Source organism: Staurois parvus, unplaced genomic scaffold (genome assembly GCF_062004578.1).
Source record: "Staurois parvus isolate SC_StPar_1 unplaced genomic scaffold, SC_StPar_1.0 ptg000362l, whole genome shotgun sequence".
NCBI classification, from domain to species: Eukaryota; Metazoa; Chordata; class Amphibia; order Anura; family Ranidae; genus Staurois; species Staurois parvus.
The window spans coordinates 8,109,968-8,137,792 of NW_028318158.1; the positions used below are offsets into that span (position 1 = coordinate 8,109,968).

Genomic DNA, 27,825 nt, shown 5'->3' on the forward strand with positions numbered 1-27,825 from the left:
TCAAAATAAATTTCAATCGTGGTTTTGGCGAGATTTGGCTCAGTTGAAAAAAAAGGTTGCCCACCACTGAGCTAGAGAACAGCGATAGTAAATTAGAATCACTTGCAGAATTGAGTGATAATGATGCGTGGGGAAATTCGTCATCAGACACTGAAAACAATTTTGCGACTTTGCTCAGTGATGTGCGAACTTGGCGCTCTATTTCAAATTTCAGTGTTTTTGGTTTGATTATATTATTGAATTAAAATTATATTATTTTTTATGATTATTTATTAAATTATAATTTATGATTTTGTGTTTCAAATTGTAACATACCCGGGTTGTTTACTAGACTCTTGTTCGGACAGATTTCAGCGAGTTATTCCTAAAAATTACAGGCCTACAATAAAAAGAAATACATATTTCCATGAAAAAAAATGTACCGCTTTGAGCACAGAAACATGGACATAATTAGACCGCTAGGGAGGTTAAAGTATAAATAAAGGCAAAACTTAGGTTTTCATTGCTGCATGTGTCCCCGTGAAGGAGATTCACCCCTTCTATTTGACCTGTGTACAATTATCATTGACAGTAAAAGAAAATCCCAAATTTTGGGTTGTCCCCAGGAAATTAATAAAGAGGAAATCTTCCAATGGGGACACTAGTTCTGGTGACCCTGGGGGTGGGGGGTGGGGGGGGGATGTCTAAGGAATTCTCCTAATTTGCAAGGATTTCCTCACTTCTTGTTTTGGCTTTAGGACAGGAAGTGAATGGATATTTCCTCAATAGGAACCAGATGGCAAAAAAAGTCTCACAAGAGTTATAACCCTCCCTTACTCTATCCAAAATAGGGAAAAAAAAAAGTTTTGCCCATAGTTCTACTTTAAATGATCAAAACACCAAAAGAGAACAGCTGGGCTTGATGTGCACATGAAGTCAAAAGTGAAGCTAACAATTCTTGCAAAAGAAGCCTAAAAGTAATACCTGCCACAACTTACTTCATAAAATCAATAAATGAAAAAGCGAAATGTTCGAGATGAGAAACTTAAAACGGAGGTTCACCCAAAAGGGGAAGTTCCGCTTTAAGCTCTTGACCCCCGCTCTTCGTGAAGGATTGGCACCTTTTGGGGGGTGGGGGTGGGATTCAGCAGGTACCCGAATTTGACAGGTACTCACTGCCACATCGAAGTTGTCCTCCCCCTCCCTCCCTGTAGTCTTCTGGGACATGACAGGTCCCAGAAGACTACGGGACCATTCACAAAGCACAGCACTTCTCGTGCATGCACAGCGGGCACCTGGCTGTGAAGCCGCAAACTATCACAGGCGGGTGCCCACACTGAAGATGCTGGCATTGGGGAGAGGAGACGGCTGGTGAAACGAGCCATGGTAAGGACATTGCTGGACCGAGGGACAGGTAAGATAGTTTAAGTCCGCCATATCGAGCTGTTGCCATAACCATGTTGACGCATAAAAGTGCACTGGCACTAACATCGGTGGGCCAACTCAATTTTCCAATTAAAATGGCGTCATGAGAAGAAAAGAGCAATAGTACATAGAAATGAGGAAACAAGTAAAGCAAGAAATATTTAGGTGTATTTGGCTAAAGTATCTACATTTATGGTGGTGGTGGTTTCATATGAGGAGGAGGAAGGCGAGGTCTGCTTTAAAAACGCAGATCTGCACTTATGTTACAATGGTAGTAGTCCATTAGTATAAATGTCCAGCCTTGCAGCTCAGCAAAGAGACATCTAAACATAATGAAGACAGCAAAGTATCAGCAAGAAGTCAGGTTTGATTAATGCATCATTCAAAGGTTAGGTATTTGTAAGAAAATATCAAAACGTATGAATGAAAATGATCCGCCACTCATAGAGAACAAAGTAGAATAAATAAGTTACTATCCAGCCCAGGCTGTCAGGATGATAAAGGGAATATCCTCAAAACACATTCTAACAACAGCAACCAGGTACAGGTGATGTGCACCATGGTTCGCGATTCCTTTGAATGAACACGATAGGATGAAGCAGAGCCACGAGGCATACTCTATGCTTCTTCCTGGTCTGGCTTGAATGTTGGTGGTCACAAGGTTGGAGGCAGTTGGTTGAATGAAAGAAAATGACTTGATTACCCCATCCACACATCTGATGTGGGGGAATCACTCCAGATGAGCTATTGTATTGTGACAGGGGAGATTTGCTGTCAACACACTGATCAGCACTGCCGGCTACAGCAGGCAGCGCTGATTGAGAGAACATTTTCCAACGACTGGTTGTACAAATGTTGATTGATAAATTGACTTGTGTACAACAAGCCTGTCCATACATGGATCAAAACTTGGCTGCTTCCTGCTGAACTGGAAGATTTTTGATCCATGTGTGGCCGGAGTAAGTCTTGTTCACTTTGAAAACCCAATCAGATGAAGTAGATGAAATGAGTAAACATGAATTTGCTTTAGTAAACCAGCCATTTTCTAGTATTCAAATAGAGAGACCCTGTTTGGTAGCGAGGCAAGAGGATCAGCAAGACACAACCACTATGTAACACAACTAAGCAAGAAGCAGCGCTGGCATGTGTAAAACAACCATGGCTACCCTCCCGTACATTTCACGGCGATATCTGTCCAATGCCCCTAGAAGTGTACACAAGTAACAATATTCTGGAACAATCAAATAATCCTCAGTTGGTACTAAGGTGCCTGATGTGCAAAAAGGAAACATTATCCACACTATCACCATTCTTCACTGTTGGTAAGACAGGACAGATCCATGTAATCAGACTATACAGAAAATTGTAACCCTGCCAGATGCATGAAATCTGGATTCAGCTCAAATCCAGAGCTACAACACTAGGATAGGATATTTATGTTCAAGAAAAGACACATATTTTCAACTCCAATGAGTGAAGTGAGATTTGAAAATAGCAAAAAAAGATTTAAATGAAAAAGAAAAGGATGTCAGAGGCAATGATTCACGTTTACATACATGTACTGTATATCACCCTAAATACTGTACAATGTAAAACTTCCAAGAGAAAAAGGGGATACTTATGGTATACAGGAATTAAATAAAACCGGTATAAAAGCATTATTTTAAATTTTTCCCATAAAAAGGGAAGTTTTAAAATCTGACATACAGTATCTCTCTCAGATGTAAAGATCTTAGCCATAATGTTGCAAACCCAAACCCTTGAGAATAATTTATTTCCTTATCTAGATTGTAAGCTCCAAGGATCAGGGCCCTCCTATCCCTCTTGTATTGAACTGTACTGTAGTATTGTCTCCCGTTATATTGTAAAGCACTGAGCAAACTGTTGGCGCTATATAAATCCTGTATGATAATAATAATTCTCTCTCTCATTTAATGGTCCCTTATTCCATGTACTTCTCAATGGGTGATTGTATGTTATGTTATACTAATGGTTAAAGTGTTACTAAACCCACAACAGTAAATCAGTCTGTATATGCAGTAAAGCATGCTCGTTATATTCACTGTGGAACCTAAGGGGTTAATTCTCTGCACTGTGTAAAAAGGCTGTTTGATCCTTTCTTCTCTGCCCCTCCTCTTGTTGAAATGGCCACCTGATACAGACTGAATCCGTAGCCACATGCACATGCTCAGTTTGGTGTGTATTGCTAGAGAGGTTATTTATTTTTCTCGGGAGAGTGCATGTGATCAGCACAGGGCCAATCAGCACTGTCCAGACAATGGGTCAGGACTTTCACATCCTCCTAGAGCAGAAAAAACTCTTCCAACAAGCCTTAACCAGTGCTCTGTAGAAGTCACAAGACTGCTCTAACTGCTCTAACTGCTGATGAGAAAAAGGTATTTACTATTTAGCAGTTTATATTTACTAAAATAATTGCATTTCCATGTTCTGTATACTGTGGGAGACCAGATATAGTGAATGCAGGGTCCTGGGTTTAGTAACACTTTATGGACAAATAGTATGAGCCACTATGCAAAGTTGGTATTTGATATCGATGTATATATGAGATATTGAGATGACAATGTGGATCATTACCTCAAATAATATGCTTATATTTTAGAATATCATTACCATTATTTGAAAAACACATATTATATTGCCAAATGTTTAGGGACAGCCCTCCAAATAACTGGATTCAGGTGTTCCAATCACCTCCATGGCCACAGGTGTACATAAATCAAGCACCTAGGCATGCAGACTGCTTCTACAAACATTTGTGAAAGAATGGGTCGCTCTCAGAAGCTCAGTGAATTCAAGCGTGGTACCGTGTAGGTTGCCACCTGTGCAATAAGTCCATCCGTGACATTTCCTTGTTACTAAATATTCCACAGTCAACTGTTAGTGGTGTTATAACAAAGTGGAAGCAACTGGGAACAACAACAGCAACTCAGCCACAAAGTGGTAGGCCACGTAAAATGACAGAGTGGGGTCAGCGCATGCTGAAGCGCACAGAAGTCGCCAACTGTCTGCAGAGTCAATAGCTAAAGACCTCCAAACTTCGTGTGACCTTCAGATTTGCACAACAGTGCGTAGAGAACTTGGAATGGGTTTCCATGGCCGAGCAGCTCCATCCAAGGCTTACATCAACAAGTGCAATGCGAACTGTCGGATGCCGTGGTGTAAAGCATGCCACCACTGGACTCTAGAGCAGTGGAGATGTGTTCTCTGGAGTGACGAATCACGCTTCTCTGTTTGGCAATCTGATGGACGTGTCTGGGTTTGGCAGTTGCCAGGAGAACAATACTTGCTTGACTGATATGTGCCAAGTATAAAGTTTGGTGGAGGGGGGGATTATGGTGTGGGGTTGTTTTTCAGGGGTGGGCTTGGCCCCTTAGTTCCAGTGAAGGGAACTATTAAGGCATCAGCATACCAAGACATTTTGGACAATTTCATTCTCACAACTTTGTGGGAACAGTTTGGGGATGGCCCCTTCCTGTTCCAACATGACTGCACACCAGTGCACAAAGCAAGGTCCATAATCACATGGATGAGCGAGTTTGGGGTGGAGGAACTTGACCGGCCTGCACAGAGTCTTGACATCAACCTGATAGAACACCTTTGGGTTAAATTAGAGCGGAGACTGCGAGCCAGGCCTTCTCGTCCAACATCAGTGCCTGACCTCACAAATGCGCTTCTGGAAGAATGGTCAAACATTCCCATAGACACCCTCCTAAACCTTGTGGACGGCCTTCCCAGAAGAGTTGAAGATGTTAGAGCTGCAAAGGGTGGGCCAACTCTATATTGAACCCTACGGACTAAGACTGGTGTATGTGTCTTTGGAAAAGTGGACTTTATGCCAAGAAACATGTTGGATATTAAGGACCATGGCTAATAGGATCTTTACCCTTGTGTTTATGCTTTGTGAATTGAGCCTTCTGTCTCTGACTTCAGTCATTCAGTTTCGGTAAGCCGATGTCCTCTGTAGACTCATTTCCTGATCTTAGATGGACAGGAACCCAGCCTGGTCTTCAGTTGCAACAACACAAGGTCCAGAGTGCTGTGTACATCAGAAGAGGCAATGACCATCTCTGAACAAAGAACAATCAGACAACTTACGGTCTTCATTTTAAAGTCGGGCCATTCTCCTCTTATTACCAAGGAGTTTGTACAAAAAGAACAGCAGCTCTCCAAAGGTTTTTCACAACTCAAGAGTCTCCCGTTATGCAAGTCTGATAAGGTCACCCATTTCTGAGATGATATAACCAACAATCCGACACAAAACTATTCCAAAGGTGAAAATTTCTTGCAGCATGCATCTTCCCCATTGTGATGCTTGGTCAAAACAAGTCAAACCTCTTGACCATTTGTGAGTGCCTTGTGTGTTGAACAGACACATATTTCCTGTTTAGGTATGTGGTATGTGGGTACTTTGGGTCTTTGTACCCAACAAAGTGATCACTGAGTGTAGAACTATGAATAAATAGCTTTTGAAAAAAAAAAAATCACACATTGAAAAAAAACCAAACTTACATAGAAATCTACAGCTTTGCTTTTTTCTCTGTGTGAACCAATTTGGGAGATTTACATAATACTTCCTGTTTCTGTGACACATGTTCAAAAATGATTGGAAAGAAAGGAATGGGGGTAGTCAAAGGACAAAATGACATCAGACATCAAATATTGTCAGCAAAAGCTACAAATAAAAATGTGTTTTCACTTTTATGTGCTCCTGTTGGGGAGAATTCCTGAACTTCCTGAAACAGTGTCAATAGGACGGCAAGTGACAGAAGATCTCCACACTTTTAGCGACACAGCTAAACATATAAACTGTAATAAAAAGTGGAAAGTGAGCGCACGGAGGAGAAAAAAGCGTCCTGCATAAAAAAAAGACAACGCTCTGTATCCTCAAAAATATGTATAAAAAGATATGATGCAGCGCTATGTGATATTAATAACAGACAGAATGCTAGTAAATGAGTGACAATGGTGACTATACACAGCAACAATATATTGAGGCGCTATGAAATGGCGCTATTGTGAATGATAATCAATTTGTGTCGCGCTGAATGACAGTGAAGTGATCACAGAACACTGATATTGGTGACAGTAGGGAAAAGTCCAACATAAGTATTAACCTCCCTAGCGGTCTGATTATGTCCATATTTCTGTGCTCAGACCGGTAAATTTTTTTGCATGGAAATATGTATTTTTTTTATTGTAGGCCTGTAATTTTTAGGAATAACTCACTGAAATCTGTCCGAACAAGAGTCTAGTAAACATCCCGGGTATGTTAAATTTTGAAACACGAAATCATAAATTAGAATTTAATAAATAATCATAAAAAATATTATAATAAATTTAATACTATAATCAAACCAAAAACACTAAAATTTGAAATATAGCGCCAAGTTCGCACATCACTGAGCAAAGTCGCAAAATCGTTTTCAGTGTCTGATGATGAATTTCCCCACAAATCATCACTTAATTCTGCAAGTGGTTCTGATTTACTATTGCTGTTCTCTAGCTGGTCTAAAACCGCTTTTGACCTAAAGGGACGCTTTTTGGACGCTTCTCAGTTTCCAGGCAGAAAGAACAGTAAAAATGCAGGCAGGGCACAGGACAAAGCACTCGGGACAAAATGTATGTGAAATGGTTTGATACAGTAATGTTTTACTATGTGATTTTAGTGAATTTAGTGAATGTCACTTTTACAACTTTCAAATTTCCAGCCAGTTTTGTCCCCCGTATGTCCCGACGTCACAGGGAATGGAACACAGAAAACAGATGCCGGCATCCGCTGGAGGACATTGCTGGGGACACTACAGGAGGGACATCGCGGGAGCGCAGGACAAGGTAAGTGCAGAAGAGATCCTGGAGCAGCGCTGCAGGGTATTCCTGAGTGTAGCTCGGGGTTACCGCTTGTGGTGCTGAAACTTTTCCCCAAGCTACACTCGGGAATACCGCCAGGGAGGTTAAATAAAATCATCCAAGCGAAATATCTCAAAAAGTCCAAAATATATCCGTGATATCAGGTGAAAAGTGACTCCCTGATGAAGATGCTGCTCTTAAATGCACTTACCAGAAGCGCATATTAAATGCGCATTATGATACAACATAGCTCCTCCGCAGGTAAGGAAACGTCCACAGAAAGGTATGGAGAAGAAACACCACTGGCCTCACACTGCATTAAGGAATTACTCCAGCAGACACATCCATCATAGGCAAAACCAGCAAAAACACCTTGAAGGAAATAGCTCGCACATCCAGCCACAGAAGAAAGGGAGCACTTATGGTGCAGTATATTTATTAGATAAACGTTCACATGCAACAATTGGCAAAAAACACTCACAAAGATGGCCGCCGGACCTCCGTGAGGACGTGGCGGCATGACGTCAGTACGACAGGCACTGACGCGTTTTGTGTGCATTCACGTTATCGAAGGGATCTGCCTTTAAATACTTAAACTTAATACTTCAAACACTATCCAACAGGAAAAACAGTATGAGATTGACATCATCATTCAAAAGACTAAAGAAAATTAAAAATTAAAACCAATGTTGTTGTTTAAAACCCATTTCTTAAAGTCTGCCCCCTGTACTGCCCATGCAGAATCTACGTTTTCCTATAAATTGCAACTGGCAACTGTAAAACTATTGAATGTTATCTTCACTTTTTATACATCAACTCCTAAGGAATATTGTTCTTTAGGAGCTGTAATAAGAGAACTGCAGCAGATCATAAAACAGACGTCAGTCCTGCACATAGCCACTAGAGGGCAGTATGAGAATAGGAAATGGCCGTTCTCGGTTTGTTTCACAAAACTGGATGCAATTCTGAACCTACTACTGTTGGTGTTTCTCCCTCTTTCATCTTGTCCTTAAATCCCCTCACTGCATAAGCTGGAGAACACCATCTACTCCTGTAATGATTCTCAAGAGTTTAAAATTCACATGCCAAGTGAGATTTTACACTGTTGTCGCAGAGCTCATTCAATTTGGTTTGTGAAAATTACATTTTTCCATCTTTCTGAACTGTCAGAAGACCATGCAGAACTTTACAAAGCACAGACATCATTCACATCCACTGTCAGAAAAGACTACAATTCAAGGACCATCCCAAATTTACATTTAACCACTTCCCGTCCGGCCCATGTATATAAACGGACAGACGGGAGCAGTGCCAAAGCGGGTTGCGGTTTATAAACGGCCTCCTCATTCACTGCCTGTGCGTGCTCATTGGGAGCTCGGCATTGCAATCCGATTCCCGCTGTGAAGAATTTGCAAAACTTTATAAGAAAAACACTATTTTTTTTCAAAATGTTTGGACTTTTTCATTTAAATAACAAAAAAATTGTCAAAGTGTGATAGCACTGAAAGCGGACAATTGGCCTGGACAGGAAAGGGGTGAAAGTGTCCGGACTTGAAGTGGTTAAAGATAATCTAAGGTACATGAGTTTTTGATGCATTTTTGCCATGTTTTTTTTTTTTTCAAATTGTTGCTGGGCAGAATAAATTGCAAAATGCTTAAAACCATAAAAAAGCACTACATGCTTTTCTGCAACATCTCAATTGAAGTCTAAAGAAGCAAAAACGCAATGTTTTGTTTTGAAAAAAGTCTCTGACCTTTTCCAAAAAATGCACCGGGTGAAAACGCAGAGATGTGAACCTGTTCCACAGGAAATCATGTTAAATGGACTGCTGTGCATTTCTGCAAAACACAGCGGAAAATGCATAGGTGTGAACCTAGACTTAAGGCAAAAGGTTGTTTCACCTTCTCTGTATTAAAAGGTAAAAAATCGCCTGGAAGCAGCTCCCGCTTCCTCTTATACTTACCTGAGCCTGATCTCAATCTCTCTGCTCTCTCTCTCTCCTCATTAGCTCAGACAAAGCAGCGGGAGCCACTGGCTACTGCTGCTGTCAATCACAGTCAGTGAGCTGGTGGCGGGGCTGAGCCACACTGCGTGTGTCTAATGGATGTATAGATCCTGGTCTGGGAGAGAGCGCACACAAGTGCCCCCACAGCAAACAGCTTGCTATGGGGGGGGGGGGGTCACTCAGCAGGGGGAAGGCGCTAGGATCGCCAGCAGGGGACCAGTGAAGAAAGGATTGGGGCTGCTCTATGCAAAAGCATTGTACAGAGCAAGTTGTATGACATGTATGTTATTTTTCAAAAAGAAAAACTGAGCATTTACAATCACTTTAAAGTGGCGCTAAGGCCAAGATCAAAAATGAGATATGATACAGCCCGTCAGTAGCATTGACACCCCGAACCCCCCCCCCCCCCCCATTCCTCCCCTGTAAGAGTTTACTACAACTAATTAAAAAGTATCAGCTAGTGTTGGCTTTTAAATTGTCTAAAACTAGCCTCTGCACTGCTTGACAATGCTGCTGTCCAAGGGCGGCCATGGCTCTTCTCTGTAGATATAATGGACAGGTGAATGCAGACACCCTAAGACAAAAGTTATGTTACCGGCCAATCACAAAAGAATAAGCCTGAAAAAGAAAACCAATGCAGCCACCGCATCCAAAGAATGGTAAGATAATAGGTTGATTATGTTGTATTTATATTATTTTGGGGCTTAAACTTTAAAGTGGACCTTTCAGTAACTCCACAGGTCTGCATGAATAACTTCCTGACGTCATAACAAAGTGGGTTTTTTTTGTTTTTTTTTTCAATTAAAAAAGTCATCCTTGAGCTCCAGTTCAGTGACTTTTCCTTGGCTGAGATGTCATTGGTCTGCTGCAGGCAGAAGAAAACATTTCCTCAGTCTCCCCACCCCCATGATCCCACTGGAACATTGTAACTTTGAAGCAAAGTGACAGGCTGCAGAAGGGACTGATCTATGTCAAACACAGCCAAGAAATGCACAAACACCAGGATTTACATCAGACCTGAACAAATTGTGGCCCCAGGGCCATACTGGGCCCTTTGGCTGCCTGGCCCTTGCTGCTTCCACTGTCACTCACTGAGAAAGCTGACAGATTCAGAGAGGCATGCTGCCAGATGTCCATGTGAAGAGCTGCAAGACCTGTAAGGAGAGAGCCTGAGGAGCTCATCAGCAGGGAGGCTTGGTTGTGATGCTTGCAGTCCCCAGGAGCTGAGCACCTGTTCTCTCACTCCCTGCTGTACTGATCTCTGCCTCTCATTCCAGTCACAGTGCTTTTCAGAGGGAATTTGACAGGCAGTGAGGAGGTGTTCTAGAACCCTCACCATCTGATTTAACCCTATAAGACCACACTACTGCACAGCACCATCCAGCTATTTTGGGGGGTTAAACTGTGGCTCAGCCACCCATTGTTACTATTGCCCAGCTGTCCATCTGAAGGAGACTTATTTTGAATTAGATTGATTATTCCTAGCGCCAGATGTTTGTCTTCTAAATGTTTATGTACTTCTGGACCTTCCAAAGGTCCAAAGTTAATATTGGGCAGAAGTAAGTTTGCTTCTCCACAACAACTCCAGTTTCTCATGTGGCCCCATAGGAAATGGAATTCCCCACCACTGATTTACATGCCTCTCATCTGTGACCTGGCATCTCAGTTCAGGAAATGACACTGACCCTAGAGCAGGGGTAGGCAACCATAAAGAGGTGGAGATCTACCTGAACAACATGGGAGACGTCACAGATCATCGGGCACAGTGTCGGCCAGTGTCACCTCATTTACACTTGTAATTGCCATACTATGGTGTCATAATTGTGTGCATTGCACGGCAATCATGGGCAGGGGCGGACTGACAACTCATGGGGCCCCCAGGCAATAGGGGATCATGGGGCCCCTGTGTTCTTGCCCAAACTCAAAGCCTATGAAAAAGGTACCAGGGGCATCTCATGGGGCCCCCTACTGACCCCGGGCAGTGCCGCAGTTTCCAAATGGACAGTCCGCCCCTGATCATCAGTTTAAATCAGGTTGTGAGGAGGCAACATATCGCCGACTCACCGCCTGTCAAACACACTTGGATCACTTTACAGAGGAGCAGCAGTGCCTACTGCACTTGTGAATGAGCCCTTAGTTGTATCCGGCAGCAACACCCTTAGGGCTTGTTCACATGTAAAGTTGAGGTGTGGTAAACCCCTGCGGTTGAGCCATGGTTTTACAGCAGCAAATCCCTACCCCTTTAACTGCTGGTGCAGCAGCCAAACGTGTACACATGCCGAAGCAGGAATTACACCCCCTGTTGCTTTAGATGGGTGCTACCTCCTGTCAATTGAGACCCATTCAAGTAAATGGGGCCACTCTGCAACTGCATGCTTCTGCAGGGCCCAAGGGGTTAAAGCAGGTGGTGAGAAGCAACACACCGCTGCCTGTTTAACCCCTTGTTTGCTGTACTGCACAAGGTTGCAGGGCACTTGCAGAGCGGCCTCATTCACTTGAATGGGTCATGCTTGGCAGGTGCTATACCCACCAACCATGACAGGGTGTAGGAGCCGGCACTACAGAGGAGACATCGGTTTATGCGGCTCTTGCTCCGTACTACAGCTCCAACATCACAAGTAGTTCCTCTGCATTGCACCCTGTTTGATGCTCTGGGATGGCGGGTCAGCAAGCCCAGACCGTGATCTACCAGTCACCTGGCCAAGATCTACTGGTAGATCACCGATTGTTGACCCCCCCACCCCCCTTTAGAGGGTTCCTGAATAAAAGATAATCCGTGTCCAGAAGCAGAAGGAATTTGACTTGGTGATGGCAGGACACAGAGCCATACGGAGGTTAGGTTCATGCAGTGGAAGTGCTAGCATACACTAGGGGTAGATCCGGGTTCTGACAAGTTTGCTTTAATATAAAGGAGGTAGAAGAGAACAAGGAGGACCTCAGCTATGTAATGAGGAGCATTTATAATCCAATGAGCAGGCTGCAAAAGGCAGCAGTGGTGCTGACAGTCTTTAGTTTGCTTCTCTTCCCATAGAGATCTATAGGAATGCTAAAGCAGGACAAATAAGTCAAACCCTCTAGTAATGAACTCTGACTACAGACACATCTCAAACTGTCAAAAGCACTCTGCACTTGTCCAGTGAATCCCATCTGCACAGGTGTTTAAAACGAAGAAATAGATGGAGGCATAACAGTTCACATTTCAACCGCGTACCTGTATCTAGAGGTCTAGTGTGGTCATCCATAGACCGCTCACCATAGAGCGGTGGAATAAACATTCATAACCCATCCAAGCCAAACCATTACTAAGTAGCTCCTTTCAAATTGTGGCTCACCAACAAGTTGCAGCAGGTTCTGGGACACACCCGGCGGGCAGGTTTATAAACTGGTATCCCTACTAACACAAAAGATGGAAAGGCCCATTTATAAAATCGTTATACAACCACTACCTAGAGTGTGGGTCAGGGACAGGTACTCTTTAAGAGAGTGTGTTTGATTGCTGGAAACAGGCAGGGATGACGGGAACAAAGAGCTTGTTGGCTCCGGTCCACGGCCCATGTCCATCCAAGCGTGCACTTGTGAGAAGGCAGAGGCCTTGTAAATATGCATTCCTCTGGCAGAAGGCCTTGGAGCTTCCAGCTCTCCCTTGGTGCTGGCAATCCTGGAGCAGAATACACAAGGCTGCAACAGAGAAGGAATCGCAGCTACAGCAGGCATACCGGCATGTGTAATGTGCCATTCTGAGCCAAAGCTGGCCACAGGCACGCGATCGTGCGGTTCCACCGGCAGGCACACAATCGTGCGGTTCCACCGGCAGGCACACAATCGTGCGGTTCCACCGGCAGGCACACAATCGTGCGGTTCCACCGGCAGGCACACAATCGTGCGGTTCCACCGGCAGGCACACAATCGTGCGGTTCCACCGGCAGGCACACAATCGTGCGGTTCCACCGGCAGGCACACAATCGTGCGGTTCCACCGGCAGGCACACAATCGTGCGGTTCCACCGGCAGGCACACAATCGTGCGGTTCCACCGGCAGGCACACAATCGTGCGGTTCCACCGGCAGGCACACAATCGTGCGGTTCCACCGGCAGGCACACAATCGTGCGGTTCCACCGGCAGGCACACAATCGTGCGGTTCCACCGGCAGGCACACAATCGTGCGGTTCCACCGGCAGGCACACAATCGTGCGGTTCCACCGGCAGGCACACAATCGTGCGGTTCCACCGGCAGGCACACAATCGTGCGGTTCCACCGGCAGGCACACAATCGTGCGGTTCCACCGGCAGGCACACAATCGTGCGGTTCCACCGGCAGGCACACAATCGTGCGGTTCCACCGGCAGGCACACAATCGTGCGGTTCCACCGGCAGGCACACAATCGTGCGGTTCCACCGGCAGGCACACAATCGTGCGGTTCCACCGGCAGGCACACAATCGTGCGGTTCCACCGGCAGGCACACAATCGTGCGGTTCCACCGGCAGGCACACAATCGTGCGGTTCCACCGGCAGGCACACAATCGTGCGGTTCCACCGGCAGGCACACAATCGTGCGGTTCCACCGGCAGGCACACAATCGTGCGGTTCCACCGGCAGGCACACAATCGTGCGGTTCCACCGGCAGGCACACAATCGCGGTTCCACCGGCAGGCACACAATCGTGCGGTTCCACGGGCAGGCACAAAATAAATCAGGATATCATTCCCTTTCCCCACCCAACTCTGCCACCCTCCGTGTAACCCCCCATCTGTTACCAGCTTCAGCCCCTTCCAGTACCTAAACAGTTGAATGCATCTCTTTTAAAACGATCAGCGGGGGGTGTCTCATATGTACCCACACACAAGACAACCATTGCCGGTGTGGCTAAAGTTTGGCTGTGCAGTTGCCATTTAAACCTGCAAACAACTGGCCACTTGGCAACTTTGGCAAAACTGAAAGCTGAAATCCAGCCATCCCTTCAGTCTTGAACAGATACACAGACTTCTTTGCTGTACTGAAATTGCTTACTCCGATTTCACCGCATACTGTAAACCTCTCACAGTGTGTATTAGAACCTGCAGCAAGTCAGACAGAGGCCACCTCATTTCCTTTCAGGATGACATCCAGCATCATCTAGCTCTTTCCTTCACAGCCTTACCATCCCTGGCCCACTGCTTTCATTTATTGAATTTCAGTTCTTTCAATCATGAAGGCTCAGCATCACATGTGGGCATTACATACAACAAAATGATGGCTGCCTAAGAACATGCTCTTCTTCTGACTGACATTTACCCATCAAGATATTTTCATATGTCCAGGACCATAACTCCTCTCAAGAGCCAGGCTGCTGCTTGCACCAGAGACTGGGCTCTTGAGAGGAGTGCAGAGGCAGGGTGCTGTGATGTTGTCAGAAAGCCATGTTGGCCCCTCCCACCAGACATGATCTGCCTGCATTGCATGGAGAGGCGCAGGGACCAGTGTTGACATCACAGTCTATGAAAAGGTATTCAATATAATATTGAAAGTTTTATTTAAACATTTCTTTACGTTGTCGAGGTAGAGGCACAAAGGCAAGATATATACAGAATAAACAACTATTAGAGAATCAGTCTGAAAATCGCTTTAAACCATCCTATACTTCCCAACAACTCCTACTTTGTATTTGGCCGACCATGAGAACAGAAGTAGAGTTTCACACTCACCAGATTCCTGGGAGTTCAACACCTCCAGGGCATGCATCATGGCACTTGCAAAAACATTGGCATCTTCTTTGCTCCCGAAATTGAGCCCGTAAACTTGTCGTGCATCCCGCCACTGGTGGAAGGTCTGAGTCGCCTGGTTGTACTTCAGCCCCTTAGGAATGGCACAGTTGATCACCACCTTTAGTGAGGAACACAGGAAACAACATCAGTGAGAACTCCTTACATGTCAAACACATTTGCTTAAGGCCTGGTTCACACCAATGCAGTTTGCATTTTCTCCCATTTGCATTTTTTTTTTAACGCATTTTGGATGCATTTTTTCTTTCTTTTGGGCCAACTTGCAGCTGGGCAGATTACAAATGCAAAACTAGTCAAAAACGCTTCAAAAATGCACTACATGCGTATTCTGCAGCGTCTCCATTGAAGTCTATTGGACCAAAACCACAACGTTTTGTGTTTAAAAAAAGTCCCGGACCATTTCTAAAAACGCAGCAGCTCAAAAAAGCATAGATGTAAATGTGTCCCATAGGAAACCATGTTAAATGAACTGTAGAGAGTTTGTGCAAAAAGCATTAAAAAAAGCATTGGTGTGAGGCAGGCCAAAGGAGGACCTGTAATTAAACAAAAAAAAAAAAAGTAACCAAACACAGCACGCCTCTACAATGCATGCACATGCAATACATCATATACAATACATCCATGTTTTATGCCGCAAGTACAGAAGATACCTGTGGATCCTACCAGACGTGTGAGCTGACAACACAGTGCCGTTGCTGAATTAGAAGTCCAAGCAGCATGGTCAGCCCTGTCCAATTCTACTCTGCTGGATTTCCTCATTTCTATAACATAAGGGGAGGTGTTCATCAGTCCAACACAGGTAATCAGGGCTGGGCTGAGGACACCGCTTTGGATTTCAGTGCAGACGTGGCCATGTTACCAGCTTATCACAGAAGTTAGGAACTCACTGGATTTCTGGTAGATCAATAAAATAAATGTTACTTATTACGGCTTTTTTAAAAAGACAAAACATAGAACAATGTATATCTATTCCAGAAAGGTACTGAATGTGGCTTTTTATGCACTGGCTTTAAAGAAGACGTGTACACAAATATTAGAGTTCGGTTAAAAGCCAACGCCTCTTACTTCATCCCCCTCCACTCTCTCCATCCCTGACCAGAGCTAACCTTGCATGCTTATGCTGCATCATACAGAGATCAGAGACATTTACCGCCCCCCCCAAGGGCAGATGGATTGTTTCCAATGCATTTGATCCTCCTGAATTCTACAAAATGACCTTAGTTCCTAAGCAAATTGTACTGTTGAGTTTGGGAGGCAGTAAAGCAACTAGGCCATATGTCATCTGCTCTACGGCCTGCAGGAAAATAAACATAGTAAAAATGTTACATATATATATAATGATTTCCATACTTCTTCTGGTTTTCAGTAAGAGACCACTTTGAAACAGGATTCTAAAAATCACAAAAAAGCTCAGCCAAAAACGTTTGATTTTTGGATTTAGGAGGAAAGAATTAATACTTCTGTCAGACTGTTATTGTTGCCTTTGTCCACATGATGAGATTTCCTCTTGCTTCCTGTCCTGGTGATATTCATCAGAATAGAAAGTGTAGAAAAAAAAATCCCTTTAATAGTCACCAGTAAAGGAAATGACAGCTGCCTAAAGAAGGATAATGCCTTTATTATGGGGAGATTCGTTCACATTGCCTGTTGCATTACTAGGACAGGAAGTTAGGTGAAATCCCCACAAATAGGGGCAAAATTCTCAAAAAATAAAATCAGATACAGTTAGTAAACTTTCCCATGTTCAAAAAACAAATTGTGGGGGGCTGGAAGGCAGTCCTCAGCTCTGTGTAAGCTCCAACTGAGATATAGTCAGAGCTTATACAGGACTTTTGACTCACTCCCAGCAGTGGATGGAGTGGTGTGGAGCAAAAAGAAGGCAGGTAAAAGCAGCTGTCAAACGACTGTCATGTTCATCCAGCCTGGTGACATGACTTTTCTCTACTTCAGTTAATCGATACAGCTTTGGTCAACTCCCTGCCTGTGATTGGACAGGAAATATCAGCTCACTGATGAGCTCATCTCTCTGCTCTCTCCCGCTGCCAGTATATGTATTCTAGGTACTCCATTTGCCCCCACTGCTACCTCTCCCTCCTTTTGCGTGTGCACGGCAGCCTCTTCATTTGAAAGGGTTGCCGTGCCTCTTGAAATGCAGGGAAAATGTCTGCATTATTTCTGGAATCACAACTCACACGGGAACAGCAAGTGCAGTGTGGTTCCCAGTGCGGGAATGATTTCCAGTGAATGTGCTGTGCCATTAGGATTAATGGCCACCGCACACATGTCCTGTGTTTTTCTGTGCGGGTGGATACAGCTGCGGGGACAGATGTGAACCTACGCAAAGTCTGGAATGCAGGGGTAGCTGATATCACAATATATTAAAGGACATCCTAGTCCAGATACTGTGCATACAGTGTTCTTTTGATATGGTTTAACTGCAATTTTAGGAAAATTTTCTTTATCCAATAAAGCGGTTTTACACTATGGGAGGTTTCTCCTTCTCCTTTTGCATATATTTCAGGTTTTTTTAGTTTTTTACATATTTTGGCTTGGGTCTTTATTTTATTCTACTTACAGAGGCTGCATTGAAAAAATAAAATAGATTTGTTTGTTTTTTTTCAAATCTGCCTTGAGTCCAACTTTATTAAGATTGGTTAAAAGAAGGGTCTTCTAACATGACCATTAAGGAGCAGAATTCCCTAAACATTAATAAAATGTTATACTGAATAAGCGCAGTCACCAAAAGAACATCACAAATGAACATTTCAAAAACTTACAGAACACAGCATTCAAAACTGAAAATGAAGCCTTGAAAATGAATTCAGAGAGCATGGTGTACCTGCTCAGAGCTTTAGAAATTCATCCAGACATTACTGAAGTACACCAACCACCCCTGATAATCTGTTGACTTGGGAAGCTCCTTTTGCGAACTTATTTTAATGCAGGAAAAGAATTCCTAAAAAAAATTCTTCAGTATCCAAACACACTGCAACCATATTTTAATCTAGAAGAAGACGTCAATCTGATCAGAGGCGAAGGGAAAATTTTAGCATGGAAACCTATAGGCTCATTGCAGTCTCTCACGCAGAAAGACTGATATTCAGGTGGTGAGCCTAGGAATAGCTTTTCTGCATTACAAAGAAGACTGAAAATAGGGTTCTATGTCAGGCATGGGGACATGAAATGCAATCAAAACTTAAACAGAGGCTACAGACCCTTCCCTCACAATTTGTTTGGTCATCCGTTGGGCTCCTCCTCAGTTCCAGTTCACCCAACAGACAATAAAACGGTTCACTGATGGGAAATTTAGTTTGACCTTCAGGCGGTGTGCACTTCACTGAAGCAAGCAGGGGGTAGAATCACATGTTCCAAATCAGTATGGCATGGGAGCACAAGGAAAGTATTAAAGCCTCACTCCAGGCAAAATATGATCTGAGACAGCTGTCACCAGAATGGATTTCCCCATTGGAAGATTTCTCCTCTAATCCCGATGAAAGAGAGTGGCATGTCTGAGATGCCCTAATTGACAAGGCTTGGGTCTTCTCATAGGATGCCCATTTGCAGGACTCTTCCAGACCTTACTGGCCACATTTTAGTGGGACCCTGGCAACACCTGACATGGACCTTGCTTTACTACCATCACCAACTACACGATTACAGCTCAAGGACGACTGTTAATGTTGACAAGCCATAAGTCTGACAGGAAACTAATCGCGACTGTAAGGATCATTTTACAATATATAGGTAACTCATGTTTATTGCTTCTGATATACCAGCTTCATATTCACTTTCCTTTGGATATAGTTTATTCTTTCTTGGATGCAGGGTTGTCTTTTATGCTTTGGTGAGCAAGCAGGTGTCCTTAGTTTTATGACAGACAGACAGATGTACTGTGTGCTTATATTGCTTTGCAACAGTTACTTTTTTGATCATATAGATTTTCTTTCATTGGCGATCACAGAAGTCACTTGTCTTTCAATTCCCCTCTATTACGGTTCTGAGAGCAACTCAAAATTTGGGATTTTCAGTCAATTTGGCTTTAGATTCACTTTAATATTTTTTTTCACTTTAATGTTTTTTTTTTTTTTAGTTAGCTTAATGCAATCCTCATTTTAAGCCAATCAGGACTCTACTGCAATGACCAGCGCTGTCAGTCAAGCCCAGTTAACAAGACTACAAGATAACTGATAACTCCATATTATTCTTCTCCTTGGTGGTCCAACCAAATAATGGCACAACGTTGTGTGCAAGGGACTGCTGGATCCAAAAAACACTAAAGCAAACCTCTGTTCTAGTGTACAACTTGGTATAGGAGGTAGGTCATCTTCCAAACACGGCTAACAAAATGAATATAATAGACTCCAGCTCAAAGCTTTATGAATTGTGTTTCACCTGCTGTCTTTTAAAAAGGCACCTGAAAAAAAAATATGCACCAATGGAAGGAATCACCATATAAATGATAGGAGAGACCAAACTGATTTATTGGGTTACACTTAAAAAAAGAAAAAAAAAAAAAAAAAAAAAAAAAAAAGTGCTTCAGGGGCCAGAAAAAAAAAAAAAAAAACTCCCTCTTCATCAGGGCTTCAGTTAAAACAATCTTGGACGGACTCAAAATAAAGATTTTGTGTGTGACTCTATGTAGGGAAGTTCACAGATATTGCTGGCTAGTAGTATTCCTAATCCAGCAGTTATCTTCCCTACATAAGATTCACACATGAAAGCCCTATTTTGAGTTCATTCAGATTTCTTATATTAACTGACGCCCTGATGAAGGGGAAGGTTTTTCTGGCCCTGATTTTTTTTTTGTGGCTTTTAAAATGTAAGCTAATAAATCTATTTGGACTGGCATGTCTTCCATTGGTGCATGTTTTTTTTTCTAGTAACCTGCTGGGGTATCCACAGGAGGGTAGTCCTGTCTGTTAAGCAGTTTAAAGGAAAAAGGTCACGTTTCATAACATGTTACACCCATATTCAGGGTTTAACAAAAAGGACTGGCCCCGAACCCCCAATTCCCCATTTTGACACCTAGTGGGTGATGTTCTGCACCGCTAGCAGTCAATTTTAAAAAAGCTCATACCCAGCCACGCCACTCATTCACAGTATTTTGTGAATGAGAAAACTACAAGTCCCAGCAGCCATTGTGGCTGTCAGCTTGTAGTTCTCAATGCACTACCACGGCATTGTGGAGCACTGTGGAATTTCATTGTGTCTTCCTGTTAGAATGTATCTGCACACACATCTGTAAGATGTACAGGCACACAGATACACTGACAGGTCTGCAGGAGACCTGCATGACGCTAGCGATCTGCTGATTGCTGGTGCAATGCTTTAGAGGCCCTAGAAACAAAAACTTGCAAAAAATGCGCATTTATTATTTTTTGTTAAAAGGTGAACTTTTCCTTTAACTTCAGAAAGTGATCCCTGAAGGTTTTTTGACTGCTCACTACTTTGTATGAGCTCACCTGTGTCTCTTGGATGCTTTTTATTTCATTGGACTTTAAAAAGGCACCTGTCACAGCAGCTTTTATCCATCAGAGTTGCAGCACCTGTGTGGTGCTACATCTGGGACCAAGCACACCTCTGCAACTGCCCCAGGGACATCACTGGATGGGAGCCTTCAGCTGGACCAGACAAGGACCATCATGAAGCAAAAGAGTCCCTTTGGCAGCTCACATTCGCTGTAGTAACTCCATCTCTCCTTCACGCTTTACAACCTTGAACTTACCTTGACCGCGTTATTCACGCAGCTGACAAAACACATGCCTGCCAATATCTACACATTACAAACAGCCGCCTCCCGCCACCGATAACAAAAGGCAGCTTGAAGGCGGCATTCCTACATTTTTCAGTAGGCCGCGCTTCTGTAACTCCTTCACGCTGATCTGATAAAACACACTGACAGGCAGCACAAGTGAGCCCAGTTGTTCGTGGAGAACAAAGGGGCTCACCTGCCACAGTAGAAGGAGGAACGTGGGTCTTTATTCAAATGTGTTCTATTACAGCTTCCCAAAAATAGAGAAAAAAAAAACCCCAAACACATTAATGCAGCAAAAGGACTGATAAGTTCAAAGCAAGCATATACATACTTAAGTCAAAATACATTTCTTTTACTTTGGTAAATCAAGTTTTTTTTTGTTTTTTTAGAGACACAACTGCTTGTTAATTCAATGGCTAAACAATGTATCACAAGCCTGTTACACAATGCATAACACAGATAGGGACAGTCAACAGAATGGAGAATTATGTATGATCTAAGGCAAGGCAGGGATGGACTGTCCTTAAAAAGAGAAGTATTGGAATATTTTTTATTTTAAAATCTTACTTACCTAGGTGGGTGCAGCATTGATCTGCCAGTCACCGATGTCTGCTCTGCCCCCTGCCAGCGCTCACTGGAGCACTGGGCTGTGGAGGGGGTGGTGGGAGCGGCTGGCTCAGGGTCTCAGAGAGGCTGAGGCAGGTGCTGGTCCAGGGCTCTGAGTGGATCCTGACCATATGGTCGGGACCTTTCCCCAGCCTGGATCGGCTCTGTGACGTTAGCCAACAGTGGGCTTTAGCTTGCGGTCAGCTGAAAACGGTTCACGAGAGTGAAGAATGAACTGCACTCCTGTGATCCTCAGGAAAAGCACAGCAAAACTAGCTTTGACTGTATTTCTCCTTAAGAACTTCAGCCATGAAGCCAAACTTCACTTTTTGCACACATTAAAATTCACATTTTAGACATAATTAGGTAAAAACCCTCTAAAGCAGAGGTCTTGGAATAAAAATGGTGGTAGTTGCAATTTTTTTATGTCACATCACATTAGTGCAATGGTCTATCAAACTGATATTTTTAGTAAAAAATACACTAAAATTAATTTTAGTGCACACAAACAATATACTACCCAATTTTTTGGTAAAATACCGAAGATGAGGTTGAGCCAAGTTCTCAACATGTCAAGCCTTATAACTGCATGAGACAGTAAACCTTCTGTACTTAGAACTGTCCAAAGCCACTACAGGCCATTTGTTGAGAGCAGCATGGAATTATTGCGCTCACTCCTGTGTGCACCGTGATATAAAATATATGTAGGGCATTGGCCATTTTTGTATGTAGGTGCACCAATGTGTGCACTTTTGAATGCATGTGAAAGGGATTTAAAAGTAAACAAAAAAAACTATTATTTGTCACTTTAAATGTTTAAAACTTTTTTTTTTTTCTTTTACATTACTAGTATATAGGGGACCAAGAGGCTCTTATGTGATAGAATATAGGTTGCGACAGGTTTTCTTTATGGAAATATCAGGGGTCTCTATTGGACACCTGCTGTCTCTTCTGTGTCTCCTACACAGATTGCACTCCATTAATGGATTCTCCTGCCAGTGCTGCTGGAAAGTTACAATTCTGAACCAGGAAGTGACATAATACAGTTTCCTAGTCCAATCAGGAAGCGACGTGACTCCAGTGGGGCTGCCCCCTCACTGCAAGGTTAAAGGCTTGTTTAGGTCTAGGGCAGGGGTGGGCAACTGTGGCCCTCCAGCTGTTGGTGAACTACAAGTCCCACCATGCCTCTGGCTTTGGGAGTCATGCTTGTAACTGTCAGTTTTGCAATACCTCATGGGACTTGTAGTTCTACAACAGCTGGAGGGCCACAGTTGCCCACCCCTGGTCTAGGGGACTGGAAAATGCTATTTTACTTACCCAATCCTCCTCTCCCACTGGCACCCTCTACGCAGCAAGTTTTTTTCAGCAGTCTCTTCTCCCCTATGCTCTAGTGGTCACAGGTCCTGACATCAAGGACAATGTCCATACTCTTGAGGAACAGTCCACTGCCAGACCAGAGCACCCTCTACTGGGAAAATGGAGGTTCAAGCGAGTAAAACTGTTATTTTCCATCTCCTAGACTGGGTGTCTCCAAACTTTCTAAACAAAGGGCCAGTTTACTGGCTTTCAGACATTAGGGGGGCCAGACTGTGGCCATTGGGAGTAGAAATTGTCCTGCTTCATTGGGAGTAAACAATGCATCTATGGCATTAGGAGAGGAATATTCTTGGTGTAAGTTGGAGAAATAGTGCCCCATCATTTTGTCAGTGGTAGAATAGTGCCCCATTGTTGGTATCAGTGGGAGGAATAGCATCCCCTGGTTTGTTTCAGTGAGAGGATTAGTGCCCAATTGTTGGTGTAAATGGGAGGAATAGTGACTGCTGTGGATATCAGTAGCAGGAATTATGCCCCTTGTTGGTGTCAGTGGGAGAAAAAGTGCCCCAAGGGCCAGATAAGGGCAAGCAAAGGACCATATCCGGTCCCCCGGGTCGTAGTTTGGAGACCACTGTCCTAGACCTTAAAAACAAGTAAATCTTGTAGTACAGGAGCAGCCGTACTGTAAGGAAAGATTTTTGTTTTTACCCAGTGATAAGCTTAAAGTACATCTATATCCAATGAAATACAGAAAAGCTGAACTTAGGGCATCACAGCAGCCTCCTCTTATACTCCTGGACAGTGTATACACTTTTTTTCTTAAATTTCTATCCAAATGGAAATGTAATGACGTGGTCACATGACAGCACCAGTTCCATTCTTCCTATGGTATGTCCGTGGACAAGAAGCAGTGGACTACATGTCCCAGGAGTCTGTGCAATTCAAGGTGCTATGGGCATGCCACTGTGCTGTTTGAGCCAAAAGTAAAAAAACCACTGGCTGTGATGGCTGCATCCATAGGTCACCCCTGTAGTATTGAGAACTATAGGGTGTGTTAAACGGCAGCTGGCTGCAGCGGGAAGCAGCAGATGAAGCCCAATCTCATACAGCCAAAAGAGTACACAAAAGGTGATCTGCATGCAGAACATGGAACTGTAATGCACAGGAAAAAAAAAAAAAAAAGAAAGAGGTGAAGTCGGGACCCCTCTAATATATTTTAAAAAGATTCACCTTTTTTAAATCTGCAGCTTTCATTAAACTAATCCCAGGTGATTATGCCAAGAAGTTCAGGTTCTTCCTGTTATAGGACGTCGCCTAGTCACAGCTACCTATAGACTCCGTCAGGTGTGTATGTGATAGGAGGACAAGGCAGAACCACATAACTGAATGTGAGTGAACAAGTGAGACATGATGCCAAACATGCTGGAAAATAGGTTTTGGGTTTACATAAACTTTAGGTTCTTGTACATTATGTAGAACCCACAGGGGAAGTGCAACACCTCGCAAAGAGGTTTGATCACAAGCACCCACCCAGAAAGACACAAGTAGTAGCAATCCTAATCAACTCTCCAGCAGCATGAAAAGTATGATGTACTATTAGGTGAAACTGGCCTAGTAACAAAATAGACACATGGTGGAATAGTTGCATGCTTCCCCTGGACTTTGGAAGCCCACCTATAGAACACAACGCAAGTCCCATGTTCCATTGTTGTTGTCAGACAATAGAGGGGGCACAGACCACTCTGCTGGCTTCCTGACTGTACAATGCGACTCCCGCTGCCACATACAATACGTATAGGAGTCTTCTGAAAGAAGCCACAGGAGCTCGCACTGCAGAGTGGCAATTAATCTCTACAAAATTATCCTTGTGTGTTTCCCTCAGTGTTGTAGAGTTCATGTGTTTGTACTATGAAGATCTCAAAGAACCCGAAATGCACATCGTGATCACTATGTCAAAGAAAACATCTAACATCTTACATTGATAGCTGTGAAAGAAACCAATGTAACTTTGAGGGTGATAACAAAAAAAAAAAAATAAAAAAAATAATATACTACTACAGTATAACAGGACCTCGTTTCCTTTAATGCTACCCGTGTGGAAGTTTGGAAAAAGAAAAAAAAAAAAAAAGGTCAGGATGTATGGCAATGCTTCATTCCACAGCTTTCACTGCAAAGGGTGAGCAAAGACACAAAACAACCCCTCACTGGCTATCATCCATTATTTTGCATATATGGTTCACATAACCAGGTATGTGTATTTTTTTCCAGCCCCCACCTTAAAAATGGAGACAAAAAAAACTTCTAAAAAGCTGAACACCAGCCCTCCTTCAGTTTTGCAGAGATATATACCTGCCTCTCCTGCACTGAGAAATGGTTTACTCCAATTTAACTGCACATTGTGAGCTTCCCACAATATGCATTAGTAGCTGAAGCAAGACACAGAGCCCACTTCATTTCCAGGCTGGAAGATGTCCAGCATCATCTAGCGTTCATCTCCCCAGCCTCACTATCCCTTGCCTGCCCCTTTAATTTGACTCTAGTTCTTTCAATCACAGAGGCTCAGGATTACATGTGGTCATTACCTGGGGGTGATCTGCATGCAAATGGAGCCTGCCTAGGATCACCTACTACTTCAAAGTGACATCCACCCCTCAAGGCAATTTGATACTTGCATAACTCCTCTGGAGAGGCAGCCGCTGCCTGTATTAGGGTTGAGGGCTCTTGGGAGGAGTACTGCGGCAGCATGATGGGATGTTTTTAGGAAGCTATGTACAACAGAGACTCAGATGATATCACTGGGACCTAAATTAAGGCATGTAAATAAAAAAAAAAAAAAAAAGGGTACAAGGAGAACCTGGAAGAGCAAATATAAATCAGATTGCACTACAGCTTTGAAGGATCAATCTGCCCATAAGTTATATTTTAGTGTTCGGTGGATGCTAGCATGATAAACCCTCCCTTTATCCATCTAGTTAAACCCATAGAATAAAATCAATAGAAAATGTCCATATACAGAATCTTATAGCCACAGTTGATCCAAAGGATGCCAAAAAAAACCCCAAACACAATAAAGCATGTTCCAATTACTGGTAAAGAAAACAGGAGTTCTATAATGGGTACACACTGCAAAAAAAATATATAAAATCAGACTGCAAACGTACCTAATCCCAAAACAAACAAAAAAAAAAAAAAAAACACAACATTGCCTGCTCCAACCCCCGTTTTTTTTTTTTTTTTTAAATTTTGAGTGGAATGGGGAAGTCATTCTATAGGCATCTATTTTCAGCAGGTCTTCAGGTTTTTCAGATACCACTCACCTGGTGGTCTTGGATCTTCCTGCCCACCACCCGAAACGTATTGTTTCCTGTATGGTGATAAATATGGACTCTGCTAAATCCCGTAGAGCCGCCTGCTGGTATCCATTTCTTGTTGGCATCGTCGTACACCATAACAGCAGCCCGGGCCTGGCAGATGCTCTGTTCACTGCAAAGACACAAGTGGCAATGGTCAGTGTAAAAAAAGAATTGTAGTGTATTCTCACGCATTTTCAGTTATTCTAACATTAATTAGAAATTATTTTTACTGTGAAATATTACACTTGAGGTAGCCGGTTTCATAATATTAATTTATTTACCGTACATACTCCTAGGCACTCCTTCTCTTTGTGTGCTAAGCTTGCTGAACAACTGCTGAGATTATTATATTATTATTATACAGTATTTATATAGCGCTAGAAGGTTTGCTCAGCGCTGTACATTATAGTGGGGGACAGAACATTATAGTACATTATAGTGGGGGACAATACAGTAACAAAACAGTACACGAGGGGTTCGAGGGCCTAGGATAAAATCAAATAAAGGATAAAACACACACGTTGCTCATCAATGGTCAGAGCAGAGGCAAGGTCCCAAGAAAGTGGTAAAGGGTTATAGAAAAACCACAGTAAAAACTCTGCAGGGCTCTACATAAATCTGTACATGGAGATATACAGAAACATTCTCACACCAATGATGTCACAATGTAGCTTTATTAAAAAAATAAATAAATAATAAAAGAAAAAAAAAAAAAAAACACCAAACAAAAAACACAGCAGCAGGTTCCCACTTTCATACCATCCACTTTGAAGTATTTTGCCCCTTAGGGCTTAGTTGATATAGGTCTCCTATGTGCCCTGTTCACACCATAAGGCTGGTGTGATGTGTGGAAAAATGCAGATTGCTGCATTTCTCTGCAGTGGGTTTGATGCCACCGCAGCAGGTTTAAACGGAGTGAAGCTTGGTACCATTTCTTTACTAATGTTTATTCGGTGTTAAGTCATAACAAGCACAAAGTTGCCCATGCAGGGGGACCAAACAGTTGTACTTCGTATCGTTCAAACAAGCATGAATGCACACAGAACCAAACAAAAATGCTCAAAGTATGAGGGAGTCTAGGCCAATAAACTGCGCAGGGTCTAGATTCCCCAAAGGCCAGAAGTCTCATTGTACTCACATTAGAGAAAGAGGAGAGAAAATAAAAGATGAGACAGGAAAGACAAAAGAAAAAAAAAAAAAAAAGGAGGGGGGGGGGGGGTGATCCCGGGGAGTAGGCCTCCGAAGACTCAGGACTAATATCTGAGGTTTAAGGTGGGCACAGAATAAGTCACCTAAGGTTCCCAAACCTTACTTGGGAGTGGGAGTCATTGAAAATGCTAGTCATTTTTCCATTTACCAGTAAGGTGGTAATGCAATCCTTCACTCCCTGACATGGTACTGATGAGCGACGGTCCGCTTAGCAGACAGTAACAGGTAAGAAGCCAATTTCTGCTGATATGCCAAAAAGTCCTGAATAGGGCAATGTAAAAGAGCCAATTTAGCATCTTTCCAAATTGTCAAATGAAAAAGTGTGCAACAGGCCAAAAACTCCAGAACCAGGACCAGAAACCAGTCACGTGGACAAGACCACCATATACGCAGTACGTCCCCCATTTGGCCACAGATCCATCTGTCACTGTGTCCAGGAAAGCTTGGTACCATTTTAAAATGGTAAACAGTGCATTGTACCACTCTCCCACCACTCAGCACAATGAACACCAGCCTGTGCACAAAGATGAAGCGGTTTAGTGTCAGCGA

General features: G+C 43.2%; 1 protein-coding gene across 3 annotated transcripts in view; it reads right to left on the reverse strand.

The window, feature by feature from the left end:
- ENAH (ENAH actin regulator) overlaps positions 1-27,825 on the reverse strand; it is a 140,792-nt gene that overhangs the window by 48,390 nt on the left and 64,577 nt on the right. For all 3 annotated transcript variants that reach the window (XM_089685075.1, XM_089685077.1, XM_089685078.1), the window contains exons 2-3: positions 26,032-26,197; positions 14,962-15,139 (exon numbers count right to left, since the gene is read on the reverse strand). In XM_089685075.1, the coding sequence (XP_089541201.1) occupies positions 14,962-15,139; positions 26,032-26,197 (344 nt within the window). The remainder of the gene's footprint in view (positions 1-14,961; positions 15,140-26,031; positions 26,198-27,825) is intronic.